Source organism: Hyperolius riggenbachi, chromosome 8 (assembly GCF_040937935.1).
Source record: "Hyperolius riggenbachi isolate aHypRig1 chromosome 8, aHypRig1.pri, whole genome shotgun sequence".
In the NCBI taxonomy this organism is placed as follows: Eukaryota; Metazoa; Chordata; class Amphibia; order Anura; family Hyperoliidae; genus Hyperolius; species Hyperolius riggenbachi.
In genome coordinates, this window is record NC_090653.1 from 129,517,108 (window position 1) to 129,536,687 (window position 19,580).

The 19,580-nt window shown below is 43.0% G+C and overlaps 1 protein-coding gene across 2 annotated transcripts in view; it reads right to left on the reverse strand.

Annotated features, from left to right (window-relative positions):
- Positions 1–5,808: 5,808 nt before the first annotated feature.
- The window catches only part of PGRMC1 (progesterone receptor membrane component 1), a 43,445-nt gene continuing 29,673 nt past the window's right edge, over positions 5,809–19,580 (reverse strand). For both annotated transcript variants that reach the window (XM_068251085.1, XM_068251084.1), the window contains exons 3-4: positions 19,194–19,349; positions 5,809–6,235 (exon numbers count right to left, since the gene is read on the reverse strand). In XM_068251085.1, the coding sequence (XP_068107186.1) occupies positions 6,141–6,235; positions 19,194–19,349 (251 nt within the window). In that variant the 3' untranslated portion in view covers positions 5,809–6,140. The remainder of the gene's footprint in view (positions 6,236–19,193; positions 19,350–19,580) is intronic.

The following is a 19,580-nucleotide window of genomic DNA, read 5'->3' on the forward strand; positions in this document are numbered from 1 at the left end:
GTGTTTACTTCCTGGAGCGGCCGCTCTGTGCAGCGATTGGCCGGTGGGACCACGTGATGCCGCATCACAGCATCACGGACGCCAGAGTGAGCTGCACAACGCGGCTCACTCTGACGTCCACCATAGAGAGCACCAGGCGTTGCGTTAGGGGCACGTTATGCGACCATAACATCCCCTAAAATGCAACGTCCTGGTGTGAAACTAGCCTAAAGGGAACCAGAGGTGAGAGCATATGCATCAGTCCCCCGCCGGAGAGCTGGGCACAGGGTGAGCCAAATGACTGCTCACCCTGCTGTTGCTCAAATCCCTGGTGGCATTAAATACTATTCCTCCTCTGAGTCGTAGAATGAGTCGTAGAACCTCAGAGGTAGAAGTAATCCAGGATCCAGCAATAGTCAGAACCCCGAATTACCCATGCGTGCCACACACACTATAGCATCACTGCTACAGAAGCGCCAAAAGCACCTGCTTCGAGGTAAGAGGCATAAGGAGGCTGATATATTTTATTTCCTTTACAAACACATTGCCTGGCTGTCCTGCTGATCCATTGCCTCTAATCCTTTTAGACATACAGGTAAACCCTGAACAAGTATGCAGGTCAGGTGTTTTTGATAAAAACTGGACAAGACGAGCTGCGTGCTTACCAGTCACCAGTGGTGACTGGAAGGAAATACTTATTGCTGATAAGCTTGCAGTTCAGTGGGGCATTGCGGTGCGATGTAACGGATGCACTGTGAGGGTCTTTTTCCACTCCACAGCTAAAGGATTTTTAAATCGCTAGGGTTGTTACTTTATCATAGAAATCATGAGGAGTATTTTCCACTATAGTGATTCGATTTGGAAATCGCAATCGCTTTTTGGAGCGATTTTAAGAGTGATAATGCAAATGAAAAATTGCAATCGCATAACCGAATTAATGAAAAATCGCAATCACTGGCATTTGTGATTGCTAGTGGAAAATGGCCCTATGGCCTTTTTTTTTTTAAGCATTTAGGGAGCGATTTTCCTAAACGCTCTGCCAATGTAAATGGATAGACCAGATTCCACTAGAGAGATTGTAATTAGGCAAATCACAGGACATGCAGCATTTGGGAGTGTTTCCATTCTAATGAATTGTATAGGAGCAGGGAAATCCATCCCACAATCGTTTGCTATTGCAATAGCCCTTTGGGCTTTTTAGTGGGTTCAGGCCTCGCACTGAAATGTAAAACTGCTGCAACGTTCACAGTGTGTGCAATGCGGTATAATGGCAGGTGGCATCCCAACTCACTGCATGCAGTGCATCACCGCAAAACGCGCAAGCTGACAGTGAATCATATTTTCATTGACTGTATACTTCACTGTATGTGACGCAACGCACACAATGTGCGGTGTGACTTTTCTGCTCCCTGCTTTTACAGGAAATGCAAGGCAATACTCTCTGCGAATGTAGCTTTAATGTATGAAAATGTTGCTAGAAAAATATTTCTGCTATCTTTCAAAGCACATTACACACATGGGATAAGGTATTTATTTGGGATAATCAATGAGGTGCTTATAATTCCAAACTATATGCATATTTTATGCAATATTATTCAGCTTGGAAATGAGCCATCATATACAATGGATTCAGAGCTGCATAAATTTGCATCTGCTCAGATTTTAGCAATATGTGTTAACTACTAAGTGCTATCCTGTTTGTCACACTCCTGTATATAAAGGCCAGTATACTGTGTGATGGACTTTGGGACCAACAAGCTTCTCCCCAACTTGTTCTGAAAACACACCCATGCTTCCCCCTCCGCGTTTAGCTGAAATGTCTCTCGTTTTTTAAACAAGTCTAGTTACCAGATAGCTGCTAAGGTCTCAGTGTTTGAATCTCTCCTGTTCAGTAAGCCAGTACCTATTACGTAATTTGTCTTGCCTTGTCAGAATTAATACACAAGCTTCAGCTCTGTACTGATGACAGAATAATTTGCCTCAGATAATTACAAATAGAAGACAGTCTTATACTTCTATATACCATGATCTATTCATGCTTTGTAGCCATTCATCTACTTTTTGATAGTTTAGATGTTTGCATTCACGTTTGCCTTTGGTATAAAAACATCTATGAAAGCTGTTCGAAGTGCACGTGTTTGCTGACCCGGAACTGTCTCTCCCAGATCCCATCTGCTAGCTGAAGAGTGGAACATGATACAGTGAAAGCAATACACAAGGATGGGGTGACCTTGATGCCTCTCAGTGACTGAATGTGTTAAATAAAACAAATCCAACCTACAGGTATTGCAAATCCTGAAAGTCATTAGACACATAATTATAACTACTCTTTAAATGAAAAGTACATGAATTTCATAGGAAAACATGAAGGGAAAAAAAAAGCTTCCTAGAAAGGTTTTTGGAGAAGAACACTGTCATTACATGTCCTAAGGTGAAAACTGCAGCATTAGGTCCTGACCCATTAAACTATTCCTGTCAGGCTTTTCTGTTTATCTTTGTCTCACCCTCACATAGGGTTGGTTAGATTTAGGGCCCGTTTCCACTAGTGCGGTGCGGAATCGCCGCATATCACCGTTGACAAAATCGCATGCGGGTGCGATTCCGCATGCGTTTTTTGCCGCGATTTCGCATAGGCAGGGTATATGCGATTTTAACCATGTCACTGCCTGTGTCAATTTACATTACTTTCAATGCGAAATCGCGGGAAAAAACGCATGCAAAAAACGCATGCGATTTCACTATTAAATACATTAATAATAATGGCAGTATTTGTATAGCGCCTTTCTCCTGTCGGACTCAAAGCGCTTGCGAGGCAGCCACTAGAGCGCACTCAGTAGGCAGTAGCAGTGTTAGGGAGTCTTGCCCAATGAACTCCTTACTGAATTACTGGCTTACTGAACAGGCAGAGCCGAGATTCGAACCCAGGTCTCCCATGTCAGAGGCAGAGCCCTTAACCAGTACACCATCCAGCCACTGCTGCGAATCGCCTGCATTCCACACGCAGGCGAATTCTGCAGGGTCTACCGTGCAGAAAAATCCTGCACATAAAAACGCAAATGAAAACTGACAAGTGGAAACAGTCCCATCCACTTGTATTGCCTATGCGAATCCGCATGCGTTGTCTGCATGCGAAATTCGCGCTAGTGGAAACGGGCTGTGGGAAGTGCTGGAGAATGAAAGTGATCCAGAGAACCTGGACTGGATTTTTTTTCGTATAGTCTGTTTTAAGTGGCAAGAGTGTGCAAGCCTTCATGGATCATATAGAATGCAGTGTTCTCCCCAGGCTCTTTTAGCCAGGTGCTCCACCGGCTAGATTTGGTGACCACCCGGCTGTCATTGGCTCACCTCCTCCTATGCTGTATGCAGAGTTGCCTTGCATTTTTTATCTCGACCCACCCGGCTACTTTTTCATGCCACCCGGCTGGGAAAAAATTCTGGGGAGAACACTGGAATGGAGGAATGCTGAAAGGATAATCCACCTGTGACCGAGTGGGACAAGGCCTAACCCCCTTGGCGGCTCTGTGTTAAACTTGGTACACACATGCAATTTTGATTGGCCAATGACTGATCAATTTTACTGCCCATCCATGTAGTATAAGGGCCCACTCACGGTGGGGCAATTAGCGGCCGTTTACCACTAATCGCCGGCGATTGCTAGTTCTTTTTAAAGCGCTAGTGTAATGTAAACTATATGGCAGTGCCGGTCAACTCGAATGTGCTACATGCATTTTTCACGATTTTAGAGTGATCGTGATTGCAATATATTCAAAAATCGCAAAGATGTCAAATGAAAAATAGATGCTAATCACGAAAAAAATCATCACAACAAAACGATTATCAATCGTTAGCATTTTGCAATTGTCAGTGTAAATGGGGCCTAGGGGGTCAACAGATTTTCAATGATATAAACAGATTGTGTAGTTATAATCTAATACAACTTGGAAGTGGTAGAATTTGCTAATCATTAGCCAATCAAAATTGGATGTGTGCACGCACCCTAAACTCATTGGGCCCAAATCACAAGCCAGTAACAAAGTATTTTGGTAGGTATGAGGTTTATAACATTTATAAGTTTGCTTCTTTTTTTTTTTTTCCCTTCAAAATATTAGGTAAGGGGCAGTGGGTAGGGCAGCCAGTGAGGGTGATTTGATGGTCCAAGTGCAGGAACTTGAAGTTCAGCAATAATATGTCATAGACCACTGCAACAGAAACACTCCAGAAAATGACAATGCATACCAAATGGGAAAGTATGAAAACGTTGTATTAATGGTACAGTACAATGTAATTATTAGTGCTTCAGAATTTCTCATCACTTCAATAATCAGACCTTCAAGCAAAGAAAGAATTTTACATTTTACTACATATTTTGGGGTCAATTCATAAAAGGCTGTGCAGGGAAAAAATCTTGTTAGGAAAATACCGCATTCGGTATTTTAGACTTTGTGTGCTAATTCTTAAAAATGTTTATAGTCGCGATAGAAGTTTGGGGATTTCCCGAACTAAGCTGGCGGTAACATGAGAAGCTGCCTGAGTTGATACATTTTCTCCTGCAGAGGCAGTTACAATAAAAGAGGCATCCCCAACTTCCCTTTAGATGTGCATTTTTTTAAACTGCCTCTGTTTGCCCTGATTCTGTCTATTAGTTTTTCTTAATCTATTTGATTACCACAGCTTAGACGAACTTCAAGAAACGTTACACATGCAGGCTTTCTGATGTAAAAAACATGAAAACAGGTACCCAAGAGGTTAAAAAAACACAGCCTGGGGTATTTTGGAAAGCCTTTTTTTGTTCTACCCTCACAGCTGCTGCCTGGGAGATCTGTCTCCATTAACTTTGCTCTTATCTGCACCCTTATGGCCTCTTCAAAGCAAGCGGTATTCTCCGTCCCAATACCGCCTGCTCTAATCTTCATGAATTGACATTTAATGACTTGTGTTGAGAAAATCACTGCACAAGGTGGTAATTTACCTCACTGCTCAGGAATGTCAGCTTTTCATGCATTTATGAATTGACATTTTGCTAGGTGGTCGGTAAAGTCAGCTGTTTAGAGCATTACCGCATGCGAAAATGCTTTATGAATTGACCCCTTTGTCTGCATTACTATTATGTTAGTGTTCTGTCAGGATTGAAAAGCTACACTACCCTACCATGCAATTTATTATTACCATCAAAGCCAGAAGCGCTGTGAACTTTCTTCTTAAAATTTTTTTTATATATTTTTTTAAATGAATAAAAGATGTTAGGGCCCTTACACACCGAATGCTTTAAGTTACAGTAGAGGTAAAAAAAAAAGTCGTACCAAAAAGTTGTATGCGGTACAACACACAGCTGATCATTTTTGGGTGGAAGTTTCCCTCTATGTATGCGCACGTGCCCATTAAAAGGAACAAACTTCACAAGAGGCATATGCACACTGTGATAAAAGTTGCATATTTTCAGGCAACTTTGTGTTGCCATTTGTTAACATTATTATGTCATGACATATGTTGACTCATAACACATGGCAATTGTGCGTTGGGTTGCAAAGCACCGTTTTGTCGCAACGCAAAAGGTGTGGGCTGTAAACAGAGAAAAAGTCACATCACTATGGCCAAAACGTTGAATTGCTTTAGTGCCTCAGTTTCAATGCGATTTAACTCCACTTGATGCATTCGGTGTGTAAGGGCCCATCTAAATACTCAGCTTTCCAGATTTTGTATTAAGAGGAATATGCCCTGCCTCTTATGTTGTTGAACAGGAAAGGATTCCATTATACTGCAACCCTGCAGTCCTTGCTTTTGATAAATCTACCCCCATATGTTTATTTACATAAAGAGTCAATACAGGTGTTGATGTGTAACATTATTTATGTAGTTCTATTTTAAGAAAATGCTACTTAGAATATACATCAACACCAAACCGAGGACAGAACAGTCTTGTAAAGACACAGAACATGTGACCTGCTAAAATTAGAAACGCTGTCCTCAGGTATTGCTTCACCTCAGGAGAAGTCTTGGAAAACAAAGCTTCTCTACAGTATAGAAGGAAAGCCAGGGTAGTCTTTGTAGAAGAATTATCTTTATGGAATAGAAGAAAACACGGGTTGTAGCATAAACTGCAAGCTATAAAATTGTGTAATCGGGAATGTTTAACTCCATTTCAAAGCCTGTAGAGAATTTCTTTAGTTTTTCTTCTTCTGGCCAGCATCCTCCTCATCTGTGTATTCAGTTGGCTCTTCTCCATCCTTCAGAAGTTTGCCCACATGGTGATACTTAACTGAAATAAAGCACATTGGAGAAATTAGCTGCATCATTGGAAGTATCATTTAAATTACCTCCCTAGCGTTCTGGACGAGCTAGGCTCATCCAGAGACGCCGGAGGCCACCACTCAGGCCCTCCTGGGACGATTTGAACACTTTTTTTTTTAAACACGCAGCTAGCACTTTGCTAGCTGCGTGTTTCTCCGCTCGACGCCGATCCGCCGCGTAATAGGCCCCCCCCTCAGACCCCGTGCGCTGCCTGGCCAATTCGTGCCAGGCAGCGCTAAGGGGTGGATCGGGACTCCCTGTGACGTCACAACGGTGATGACATCATTCCGTTCATCGACATGGCGACAGGGAAAGCCCTCAAGGAAATCCCGTTCAGAATGGGATTTCCTGACGTGCACAGGCGCTGGCGGCGATTGGAAGGGTGGGTGGGAATCGGAAGGGAGGGGGATATCATGTAGCTAGCACTAGGCTAGCTACATGATTAAGAAAAAATTAGGTGTAAAAAACTATGTGCAGCCGTGCGGCTGCGCATAATCAAACCGCCCAGCAGGTTAAAGCTAACTTGTGATTTTAAATTGGAGAAAAATCCTCCGACTTCCCACATCCTCCTCCAGACCACCACTTCTCTCCGGAACCCTCGTAAAGTTGGTGTCTGACGTCTCGTATGTGAATGAGCGTAGCCACACTGCACAGGACGTCTCACACCTGCCCAGTGGCATGCTGGTATCCTGCGCAGCGCGCCAGTGCTAGTTATACTCAATAGCCGAATATACTCTCAGGCGAGCCCTTGTCTAGGGGGTTCAGGAGGTCCCAGCACTGGAATGGCTAGGTGGACAGGGAAGCCTCTGGATTATACACTCTGAGGTAAGTACGCATTGTGCAGATTGTGCTTTGGAGGTGTAGTGGAAACCATAGTTCTCTGTCCTCACTCCAGCATCAGTCCTATCACCTCCCCGGCAGCTTTGTAAGTTTCAGCTACAGCTCCAGGCTCACTGCAGTCACATGACGGTAAGCATGGAGCTCTAGTGGCAAGTTATGAAGATGCAGGTAACTCGCTTCTTGATCTCCAGGTTCACTGTCATGTGACTGCAGTGAGACTGGAGCTGGAGTGAGGACAGGTATATGGTTTCCAATAAGCCTCTAACATGCGCTCTGTAAATGGGGGGGGATATGGGAGGGGACAAAGGTCACACATTGGGGCCTATCAGTAGAACAATACAGTTGGCTCATTGTCTAGGCCAATAGTGTGTGTTTGGGGAAAGCTTATGTGTGAGTATACATGGTTTATCAATAATCCCTGTGTTTTGAAAAGAGGGGATCAAACAGTCCATGTCTTTTGGTCCCTATTTTATACAGAGGGAGTTGCTAGCTAAAACATGGAGTGCAGAGGGTTCACCTATTATAAAGTACAGTTGTCTACAAGATATAGTAAAGGGAATATGCTATTTTGTCCTTCATGAATTATATTCAATAATAAAAGGAGTTATAAATATATGTATTTTTAAATTTGGCTATCAGGTAAACATGAAATTTTGCATATAAATGTATCATATTTCTCACTGGAATCAGCAGATGGAGTCCCAAAATCAATATGGACCAACAAACTTGAATTCAGTGGATGATTTCTTGCTAAATAAAATGTGCTAACAGTGCACTGATGGATCCATTGGCTTCAATAAACAGATTCCTGTACACTGTGCCTTTTACTGAGGGATGTCTCCAGTCAGGAAGCCAATGTTGGAATGTGGAATGCTCAGTGATGGCTGCTGGCATGAGGGATAATGTCTGACAGTTAACTCTGTTCTAAAGAGCTATTGTCAAACTCCTTATCTAGAATAACCATAAGCCCCTCACACTTCTGTTAATATTGAATGTAACCCGTTCCTAACTGCTCCACCAAATCTTTACCCTAAAGTTACATACGCTCCTCAGTAGTACATACGTACCTCAGGATGTACCAAACTGTGGTTTTGCCACTCATAATATTGTAGCAATTTCTCAGGTGGGTTTTTTCTGTTTTTGAAGCTTAAATTTGTATTTTTTTTTTAAAAAAAGCAGATCTACTTGCCTGTAGCTTCCTCCAGCCCCTGGCAGCTTATGTGTCTGGTGATGTCGGCAGCCTCTGTGCCTGTGCGAGACCGCACTATTTATGCTTACGAAGCTGGGAGCTATCTGCGCTGTCTTCCAACCTCACCATGTCGGCTGCTGCAACAGAAGGGACCCTGGGCCACTGGCTGGGAGCATAGCTGTGGCGAAGGACACATAAGCTGCCAGGGGCTAGAGGAAGCCCTGGGGAAGTAGCTTTTTTTTTTTTTTTTTTTTTTTTAACAAAAACAAACCCTGGATGTTTCCTTTAGGTTGCTTCCACACAGGGACGTTACAGGCGCACGTTAGTGCAGCCTGTAACGCTCCCCCAACGCACAGCAATGTAACACAAGTGGGCTGTTTACACTGCCCACGTTGCGTTACATGTAACGCTGCACGTTGTAGTGAAAGTGCAGCATGCTGTGCGTTAGACTGTTTGCACATGCTCAGTGGGGGGCGGAGCACATGGCTACTTAATATGCACTGCACTGGCGGCCGCTGATTGGCCGGCGGGACCACGTGATGGGGAGTGTCTCACTCCGCATCACGTGGTCCCGCGGCCAATCAGCGCCACCCTGGGAGACCTTATGCGGATAGAGCCGCCTAACGCGGCTCACTCTACCGTCCTCTCCCGCACCACCATGCGTTGCATTAGGGGCACATTATGCAACCATAACGTCCCCTAAAACGCAATGTCTTGGTGTGTAAGTAGCCTTAAGGATGGCTTTTTTCACCTGCATGGAGAGCTCCTTTGACCACGTGTTGTCTGTTCACAGCAAAATCTTCAACATGAAAGCACCACACCTCCAATTAACTCCAGGCCCTTATCTGCTTAAAGGACAACTGTAGTGAGAGGTATCTGGAGGCAGCCATATTTACTTTTTAAGCAATACTAGTTGCCTGGCTATCCTGCTGATCCTCTGCCTCTAATACCTTTAGCCATAGACCCTGAACAAGCATGCATGCAGATCAGGCGTTTCTGACATTATTGTCAGATATGACAAGATTAGCGGCATGCTTGTTTCTGGTGGGATTCAGACACTACTGCAGCCAAACAGACAAGCAGGCTGCCAGGTAACAGGTATTGCTTAAAAGTAAATAAATATGGCAGCCTCCATATACCTCTCATTACAGTTGTCCTTTAATCGATAATCACATAACTACCTTTACCCCACCTGCCCATGAAATAGCCTTTGAGTCAATTGTCCAATTACATTTGAGCCTCTAAAATGATGGATTGTTTTTGTTCACCCCATTGAATTAAAGCTGAAAGTCTTTTCTTCAAGTGCATCTGAGTTGTTTCATTTAAAATTTATTGCGGTAATGTATAGAACCTATATTCATAAAAAGTGGTCTCTATACAAATATTTATGGACCCAACTGTACATATTCAAACAGTCCCAACTTGCTACCATTTTGACAATGTATTGCCCCTTCCATTACTCATGGAACACCATCTATCTATCTACACATGCCCTACCCCTTTTTTATGCTTCTAAAGTAATATTCAAAATGAACTACATTATAACATGAAAAATTAGAAGACATAAGGCATACTGAAATGTTCACAGAATAACAATATCGCTGTAAGAAAAAACGTTACTATACTAGTACTGTATAAAAAAAAAAAAAAGGGCAGAGACAAGAATTAATAAATCACTTCATATCTAGGGGTTGCTTTCACCTTCTAGGCCACATAGTTTCACAAATCGGCGCTCTCCAGCACTGATTCAGCAATAACTTTATTACTACTTAAGACACTGAAATGATACTTTCATTTTCTATGCAAAAAATTAGGATATGGTAAAGAAACATTTTTCTAGTTTTCACACTGTAGAATAAGAAACACAAATTGTATTTATACTTAAAGCAAAAGGGAATCGTGTTTTTTTTTTTTTTTTTTTTTTTTTTTTTTTAAGCCAGATACTTACCTAAGGAGAGGGAAGGCTCTGGATCCTATAGAGCAGTGTTCCCCAACCATCCTTAAGGCTCACCAACAGTGCATGTTTTGTGGAAATCAACAGAGGTAGTTAATCAGCTCTGCTGAGGACACCAATTACCCCACCCCTGATTATGTGTGGTTTCCTGCAAAACATGTACTGTTGGTAGGCCTTGAGGACAGGGTTGGGGAACTATGCTATATAGAGTACAGGTGTCGAACACCAGCCCTGGAGGGCCAAATCCATGCCAGTGTTTAGGATGGAATGAGAAAGAGGAATGTGTTCTACGTGATGGATCACACCTTTCCTGATTCAGATCCATCAATTTGAGCTGTGTCAAAAATGCATGAGAACCTCAGCCCTTGAAGGAACGGTTTGACATCCCTGATATAGAGCCTTCTCTCTCCTCTCTCGATGCCTTCTTTACAGTGACAGTCCCTCCACTTAAATCCCCCGCTGTGAGGAACTTCAGGAGCCGAGTCCTTATCAATAACAGCGCGAGGGCACTCACACGTGCGCAGTATGAAGCGGCCCGTCTTTGGGAGCACTCGGGCTCCTGAAAACTTCCAAAGCCTTCCTTTGGCAGCAGAAAGAGCAGTATTTGACCAAATTGGTTAAAGGGGAACTGAAGAGAGAGGTATATGGAGGCTGTCATGTGTATTTCCTTTTAATCAATACCAGTTGCCTGGCAGCCCTGCTGGTCTATTTCTCTGCAGTAGTATCTGATTAAAACCAGAAACAAGCATGCAGCTAGTCTTGTCAGATCAGACTTATAAGTCTGAACCACTGAAACACCTGATCTGCTGCATGCTTGTTCAGGGGCTATGGCTAATAGTATTAGAGGCAGAGGATCAGCAGGGCTGCCAGGCAACTGGTATTGTCTAAAAGGAAATAAACATGACAGCCTCCATATACCTCTCTCTTCAGTTCCCCTTTAAATACTGCTATGGGGGATCCAGTGCTGGAACAGGGACCAGGAGAGAACGGGAAGGCTCTATAGGACCCAGAGCCTTCCCTCTCCTTAGGTAAGTGCCTGGCTTTTTTTTTTGCTTTTTTTACGGTTCCCATCGACTTTAAATGATATTTCAAATCATGGAGCAATACTTGTTTTTTTAAGTAAGGGTGCAGTTTTCTGCTTTATTTATAACTTTTCACATCACTTACGGTAGCTGCTAATTGATGACAGATTGTCTTGAAGTGTACTAAAGTGTTTAAACAATGCAGAAAAAATGTTGTCTGTACCCAGGTGGGAAGCAGAGAACATTCTCTTCTTCATTTGCTCAGGAATTATTTAAGTACAAGTCAATCTTTTGTCCTGTAACCAGTTATCCGTTAGCTTACTTGACGTGTAGTTAAGCCTTCAAATGGCATAAGATCACTCTTGCTAGGGATACACGGTACCTTTCTGTATCGTGTATCGACCAGCTGATCCGGCCAGCTGATAATATTCAGCTGGCCCAATCAAGCCGCTCGACCCGCACCCGCTCGATTCCCGCCGGCGGACAATGGCAGGGAATCTAGCGCTGATAAAGAAGCGCCGGCGGGGACGAGCGGTAATCGATCCGCGCATACATGCGGACGAGCGGGGACGCGGCTGGGGTCGATCCGGCAGCTAATCGGTCGCCGGATCGACCCGTGTATTCCCAGCATTATACGGTTTCAAATCCATTTTCTTAATGTAAATCACGTTCATTTCATTTCTAATCCATTGTGGTTGTGTATAAAGCCAATAATGTTATAATTGTGTTGATATCCTAATATTTATGGACCTGACTGTAAATGAAGAGGAGGCACTGTAAGGGAGATAAGTGGAATGGCGCATGTAGGAGAGGCCTCATAAAGGAAGAGCTGTACAATACATTGTGTGGTGCCGGTCCTTTGCTGGTTTTACAGGTGAACGAAGTAGGAATTACAACAGTTTGCTTATGTGCCTCCCACTTGTTAAGGGACCAAAAGTAATGGGACAGAATAATCATAATAAATAAAAAACTTTCACTTTTTAACTCTTGGTTGCAGATCCTTTGCAGTCAATTACAGCCTGAAGTCTGGAAGGCATAGACAGCACCAGACACTGCAACTGTCTTCAGTTCCTGCTTATTCTTAGGGCATTTTCCCTTCAGTTTTGTCTTCAGCAAGTGAAATTCATGCTCAATCAGTTTCAGGTCAGGTGATTGACTTGGCCATTGCATACCATTCAACTTCTTTCCCTTCAAAAACACTTTGTTTGCTTGTGCAGTATGCTTTGGGTCATTGTCCATCTGCACTGTGAAGCGCTGTCAAATGAGTTCTGAAAAACTCTGCAGTTAAAGCACACCGTGTTCGTTTCATTTCAAATCCATTGTGGTTGTGTATAGAGCCAAAAATGGTAGAATTTTGTTGATGTCCCAATATTTATGGACCTGACTGTATATGCAGCACTACATTGTTCTCTCCAGCCTGTCTTAGAAGGGGGATGCGCCCAGCTAATTTAGGTGAGCACCTGGCGATGCAGAGTGAGCAGCAGAGGAGAGTGTATGCTAGCATACCTCCCACAACGTCCCAGAATCAATCTGCAGAGCGGCGATGGAAGAATCAGGATGGAGAGCTGAAGAATTCCGAGTGATTGGAAGCAAATCGATCACAGCCACATGCAGAGTTGGCTGGAATGAAAGCCCGGTAAAGTTCAGATCATGCCACATCACCTAGGCTGTCAGTACAGCTGGCTTGGTGTGTGTGATTGAGCAACATTAAATCGTAGAGAGAGGTGAATAATTTACCAACTATTGTTCCCTGTGCTGATCTCTGCATGGAGGGGGGGTAGGTAGAACCACTAGACACCAGGAAACTTATGGGGTTGAGGCACTAAACACCATGAAAGTTTATAGGAGATGGGGGGGGGGGGGGGGAGGTGCTAAACACTAGACACAAGGGAACTGTATTGGGGGGGGGGGGGGCACTAAACACTACGTAACTGTATAGAAGAAGGGGAGGGGGATGGACAGCCCCAAACCGGACATAGATTTCACTTATGTCTGTCCGGAATGGGTTATAAATGGTTGATCACCATGGCCTTATTTTTCCATAGATACAATCACAGCTGGTTTAAATACGGGTGCAACTTGGATTCTTTAATGCAGTAGCTTAATTAAATATGATCTTTTCTTTTGATCTGAATGATCTTATTGAAAGTATGATCTTTCTCTAAAAGTGGCGCAGCATACTGGCACCTTAAAGGAAATCTGAAGTGAAAATAAGCTTATGATATGATGAATTTATGTGTAGTACAGGTAAGAAAAAACAGTTGCAAAGAAAAGTTTCATATCGTTTCCAGTACAGGAAGAGTTGAGAAATTTCACTTGCCATCTATGTAAAAGAGCTTCTCTGGGCTAGTGCTATTTTCTGAAGCACTTCTACGTCAAAGAAACCATGAAAGACAACTTCAGAAAATAGTTTACTGCAGAGAAGTTGAAAGGCTCATTAGCTCTGCTCCGTTTCATAGTTTAAAATGCAGTGTAGTGTGGAAACTGCAAATATTACCGAATGAAACAATGGAAAACAAAAGTTTGCCTTCTTAAAACAGAAGGTATTTACAATAAATCAGGTTGGAGTGAGCCTATGAGGTCTCCCACAATGCATCACTGCTGAATATGCAAATTATCAAAAGCTATATAAGTGAAAATAGAAACTCTTTTCTTTGCTACTAATGTTATAATTAATTGTATGTGTAGCACGGATAATTTATTGTATCATAAGTTACTTTTTGCTTCAGTGTTACTTTAAAGAGACTCTGTAACAATTTTTTCAGCCTTAGTTCTTCTATCCTATGAGTTCCTATGCCTGTTCTAATGCTGGGTACACACGATGAGATTTCCCGTTCGATTCCCGGATCGATTCGATTAAATCAAACATGTTCGATTGGATTTCGATCGTTTTTTCCGTCGATTTTGCATACCTATCATGAAAAAAATCGATCGAAATCCAATCGAACATGTTTGATTTAATCGAATCGATCCGGGAATCGAACGGGAAATCTCATCGTGTGTACCCAGCATAATGTGCTGGGGCTTACTGTAGCTCTTCCTAATTACACTGTCTCTGTAATAAATCAATGTATCTTTCCTCTGTCCTGTTTGTCGGGCTAAGGCTTTGATTGTGTGGAATGTGCAGGGCTGCTTGTGATTGGTAGAAGCGATACACACCCTCTGCAGGCCCCCTGCATACTCACACACTATGCTTAGCTGAGCCTATTAGAAGCTGGTTAGTTTGTTTGTAAACATTGCCTAAAACTGTTAATTACAAGCCAGGATTGCAGCAGAGAGTGGCAGAAACAGCACAGAGGGGCACAGGAGAAAATAAGGAATAGAATGGTATGCTTTTTAGTGTAAGAATATTAGAGTACAGATTCTCTTTAAGAAGTAATCATGTATACAAAGTTAGACTCAGCAGAGCAGAAAATGAATGTCTTAGAAATGTTTCATACCAACAACAACGAGATAAGAGAGAAGATATGATCAAACAAAAGTATGCGATGGTGCCAAGTAAATTCCAGTGTTGCCATTTGAGTTATGAATGTGGTAGTACCCTGGTTATACAAAGGTTCACTGTAATCTCCAGAAACAGCTACACATCTATTTCAGTTCTGGGGAATCCTGGCACAGATACCACCCAACATTTTCCTCAAACTGTACTAATTCTATTTCAGCAACAATTCCAAACAACTTATTCCTTCAGTAAATGTTTTGGAAAAGCAAACAGCGCCTTCCTTCTATGAGGATCACATGAGTGGGAGTGATTCATCTTGATGGGAATAGAATAAATGCCTTGTTAAATAAAACAAATTTCAAGAACCAAGCTTAAATAGTGCCAGCTAGTAGAATCAGCTGACGAGGCCTGGGCAAAGTAATGCAATGGCTCAGAAGTACGCCTACCATACAAGTAAGCCCTTCAACTCAGGAGACTTCAAACTGGAGATATCAGGGTTGGCAGCTGCAGGAACTTATAATAATGTCCAGCAGCCATTACTGTGCATATATTATCACAATAATCACACAATCATCACAAGGAGCTGTAAGATTCTGATCTAAACAGGTGCAAGGTGAAAAGAGGGATCCCTACCGGTGCCAGCAGTTCTCTGCTGAAAGAGGAGATACAGGAAAATAGCATTTCTGAGCATTTATCATAACAAATGCATCCCCATACCTGCTCCCAAATCCTGCACCAATAGATACCAGAGGAAAAGTTATTCAGGTATTCCTATATAGTACTACTGCTCTGTGCTGGACACTGGGTCTACTTTGCACTGATTATCAGAGAGATCCACATAATGGAAAGTGGCATTTCTGAGCATTTATCATCATAAAAAAAAAAAAAAAAAAAATGCGCCCCCCTCCCCCCATTCTGTCTGCACCGAAAGGTATCAGAGGTAGCATTATACAGTAATTTCTATTTACTTATAGCACTACTGCTCGGTGCTGGGCATAACTGTAAATCTGTGTCTTACTATACAGTGTCACCTGGGGTCATTGGTCATAATCAAAGGAATGTCCTTGCCTGTGGGGGGGGGCACAATTTTTTTTTTTTTTTTTTAAATGGTCTAGATCTAGCAGAAGTTTATTGCCTCTACCTGGGTCATATGATAACAGTGGGTAGGGAGTGCAGTTGGGTTAGTGAACTTGTAATTGTATTAATAGAGGCTTGTGGACACAGCCACAGACAGAGCCTTTTACTAAGTCCAGGCTGGATGTATGAAAATAAGTTCTCCCTATTGGTGCATCAATGCAGCCGCAATAGCACAAACATCCCCTAATCTTTCACCCCTAAGGTTTGGTATTGAACAGGTGAAGGCTGCAAACCATTGCTAGGGCTATTGCAACCCTATAAAAGGCAATTTTTAAAACTTTCAGTTTGGGTTGGAAGGATTACTTAGCTTCTCAACCTTTAGGAAATCAATTCCTATGTGTCCAGATTAATGTGGCTATACATCTAGCGATTTAGCGGTTGATCGACCATCAGATTTTAGAATTATTATAGAATCAGGGCCACCAAAAGCATGCCCAATCGATGATTCAACTCATTTTAGGCCAAAATTGGTAGAATATATTGATCGTACATGCTGGGAAATCACCATTTATAATAGCTTCATTACCAGTAAATGGTTGCTTTCTGCTTGAACAGGCCAGCCAAGGAAAGCTAAAACTAGACAAGAGTTTTCGGTGGATTTTTATCATTTTTTTTTCAATATGTCTTGGTCAGGAAAAAACAGTCTTATAATTTCACATAAGCGTCAGGTAAGTCAGGAAACCGTCAGTCAGAGACACTGTGTCTTCATCCCTGGTAGTCTGAGTGCTGGATGATCTGATATCCAGACTTACTGTTTTAGCAGTACGATTGACAGAGGAGGCAACTATGACCCTAACCAGCAGCTCAACTTTCAGGAGCCTGCAAGGAAGTATGGTGAGGGAGGCATCTCATCTATTGTGCTACCCCTAGCCCTGTGACAGATCCGGAATCTAGTAAAGCATTATGAGTTGCTGAAGGGGAGAGAGAGGTGGTTGTGGTGGGTGTACAGCTGCTAGATGACAGGCCACAGCGTGGAAAATGTGGGACTTTTAACAATATGCACAAGGACTCTTTCAGACAGATAAAAGGGTTAATAAGTTACCTGATCCGACCTTTCACAATCACTTAAAACAGCAGTAGTGTAACCACATACAGAACTCCACATCAAAACAGGAGAACAGATCTACTGTTCCTTACAGATTGTGTTTTGACTTTACCTATGAATCATCAATTGATATTATTATTATTATTTAGTATTTATATAGCGCCGACATATTACGCAGCGCTGTACAGTGTATATATTTATCTTGTCACTAACTGTCCCTCAAAGGAGCTCACAATCTAATCCCTACCATTGCCATATGTCTAAATTATGTAGTGTAAGTACTGTAGTCTAGGGCCATTTTTTTTTTAGGGGGAGCCAATTAACTTATCCGTATGTTTTTGGAATGTGGGAGGAAACCGGAGTGCCCGGAGGAAACCCACGCAGACACGGAGAGAACATACAAACTCTTTGCAGATAGTGCCCTGGCTGGGATTCAAACCAGGGACTCAGTGCTGCAAGGCGAGAGAGCTAACCACTACGCCATCGTGCTGATATGTGTATATACCGGGTGCCTCTGAGGAAGCGGTCTTTGACCGTGAAACACGTGTCAGGCAGTCCTATGTTTTGATGTGGAGTTCTGTATGTGGTTCTTAAGATACCTGATCCGACATACTTGGAGCACAGGTGATGCTCCATCCCCCTCCACAGGACCAGTCGTGGCCATGTTTCAAAAGTCTGCCGAATCTGTTAGGAAAACTCTGCCTGCATTGCCATGGCCAGCTCAGCAGTCAACTAAAGGCCCATACACATGTCGGATTTCCGCGAACGACGGGTCGTTTGAACGTCCCGTCGTTCGCCCGCTAAATCGGGCGTGTGTACAGACTATCATTCGCTTGATAAGAGTGAGTTTGAGCGATCCGCCGATCACGCAAAAATGGCTGAACGGATTTGAATGAAATTGGGCACACACATAGTACATTACCTGAAATAACATATAGGATTCTTTTTATCCCCATAACCAAAAAGTGAGTGGAGACAAATACAAATTTCACTGGATAAATGTAAACTGCAGCCATTCTTACACTGTTATTGGTAGGGTTCTCAAACTTTGCACAGTTGGTCACTGGGTGACTGGAATTAGAATTCAGAAAAGTGGGTGGAGCCTACAAAAGCCATTCAAAATTCACTTATTGATTTTCAAGGGGAATATTTCATTGCTGCCATTCTAGCACTGTTAATGGCACAAGCCTCAAACCTGGTACAGTTGGTCATTGGGTGACTGAGGTTCAAATTCAGAAAAGTGGGTGGAGCCACAGCCAATCAGATTTGTTTCACTTCAATGCTAATTATTGATGCCAAAGACCGCAAAGCTCACAAACTAGGTCATTGAGTATTTGAGGAATTGTGTGTTAGGGTTAGAAAAAGTGGGTGGAGCCAACACCAGCTAAATACATACCCGGGCAATGCTGGGCCATCACCTAGTTTGTTATATACACCAAGATCACCTTGAGCATGGAGTGTCTTTCAGCATCTCCTTGTGCCCAAATTTGCATGCACCCGTTTGCTATGTATGCTTGCTGTCTCTGGCCAGGAACCCACTGAAATCAGCAAACGCGAAACGCTACCGCTAGCGTTTTGTCTGAGCGGTTTGCAAGCGGATTAATACGCATTTTCGGTCGCGTTTTGCAACATTGTATTTTTTTGCTCAGCGGTTGCGTAGCGTTTTGCGTTTCGCGTTTTTATCCTGATTGGTCCTGTGAATTACTTTTCATTTTGTTACAGTGTGCTGAACCGCAAAACGCTAGCAAAACCGTTCAGTTTAGGTTTTGCTGAGCGTTTCCATACTTTACATTGAAGCGCTAACGCTCCCAAAATGCTGCAGGTCCTGCGTTTGCGTTTCTGGGAAACGCAAACGCTCCTGTGGAAGTTGCCCCATCCATTAACATTAGCCCAGCGTTTTGGCAAAGTGCTAGCTTATCGCAGCGCTGCCAAAAGCGCTCCTGTGGGTTCCAGCCCACCCTCTTCCACAATCTGCAAGGACAGATTACCTTCCTGATGCCTCTTTTGTTAATGCAGGGAGGTACCCCTCCCTCCCCTCTCCTCCCTCCCCTCTCTGTAGAGCAATACATGCTGATTGGTGAGCAAAGTGCTTGGGGTAATTAAAAATAAACAAATTACATTATTATGTGGCAATGTATAATTTGATGCATCACATTGCAGAAATAAACAAGATTTCCCTGGATAACAACTCAACTTTAGGTACAGTAAACTGCACAAGTAAGTATATGGAATATTATGGGGTGGGACACTCACAGTATAGAATGCCAAGATAACAAACACGTAATATTAGAACTTACAGGTAAACTGTTGTTCCCAGTCACTTAATGTCTCCCGCTGTGAGGCTGTCAAGTCTGAAAGTTCATCATATGTATCACTTAAGGCTTCTTTATCAAGACAGAATGTGGCCAGACCACGGGAGGCATCACGTCCAGCAAACACACCATACGGTCCCTCTGCAAACAAGAAAATGAGACTTCCATTAACAGAATAATCTCCTAGACAAAACACTTTTATATGGGCCTGGGCCCACTAATGCAGTTGTGTCCACTTTAACAGCAACACATCAATGTTACAGACGGAGCAGTGCCTTTCAGCGCTGCTAGATTTGGGCGCAGCCGGCGCCGCCACAGACTATAATGGCAATCACTTCTACAGCGGCGCTCAGTGAGTAACGTCGGCTCCGT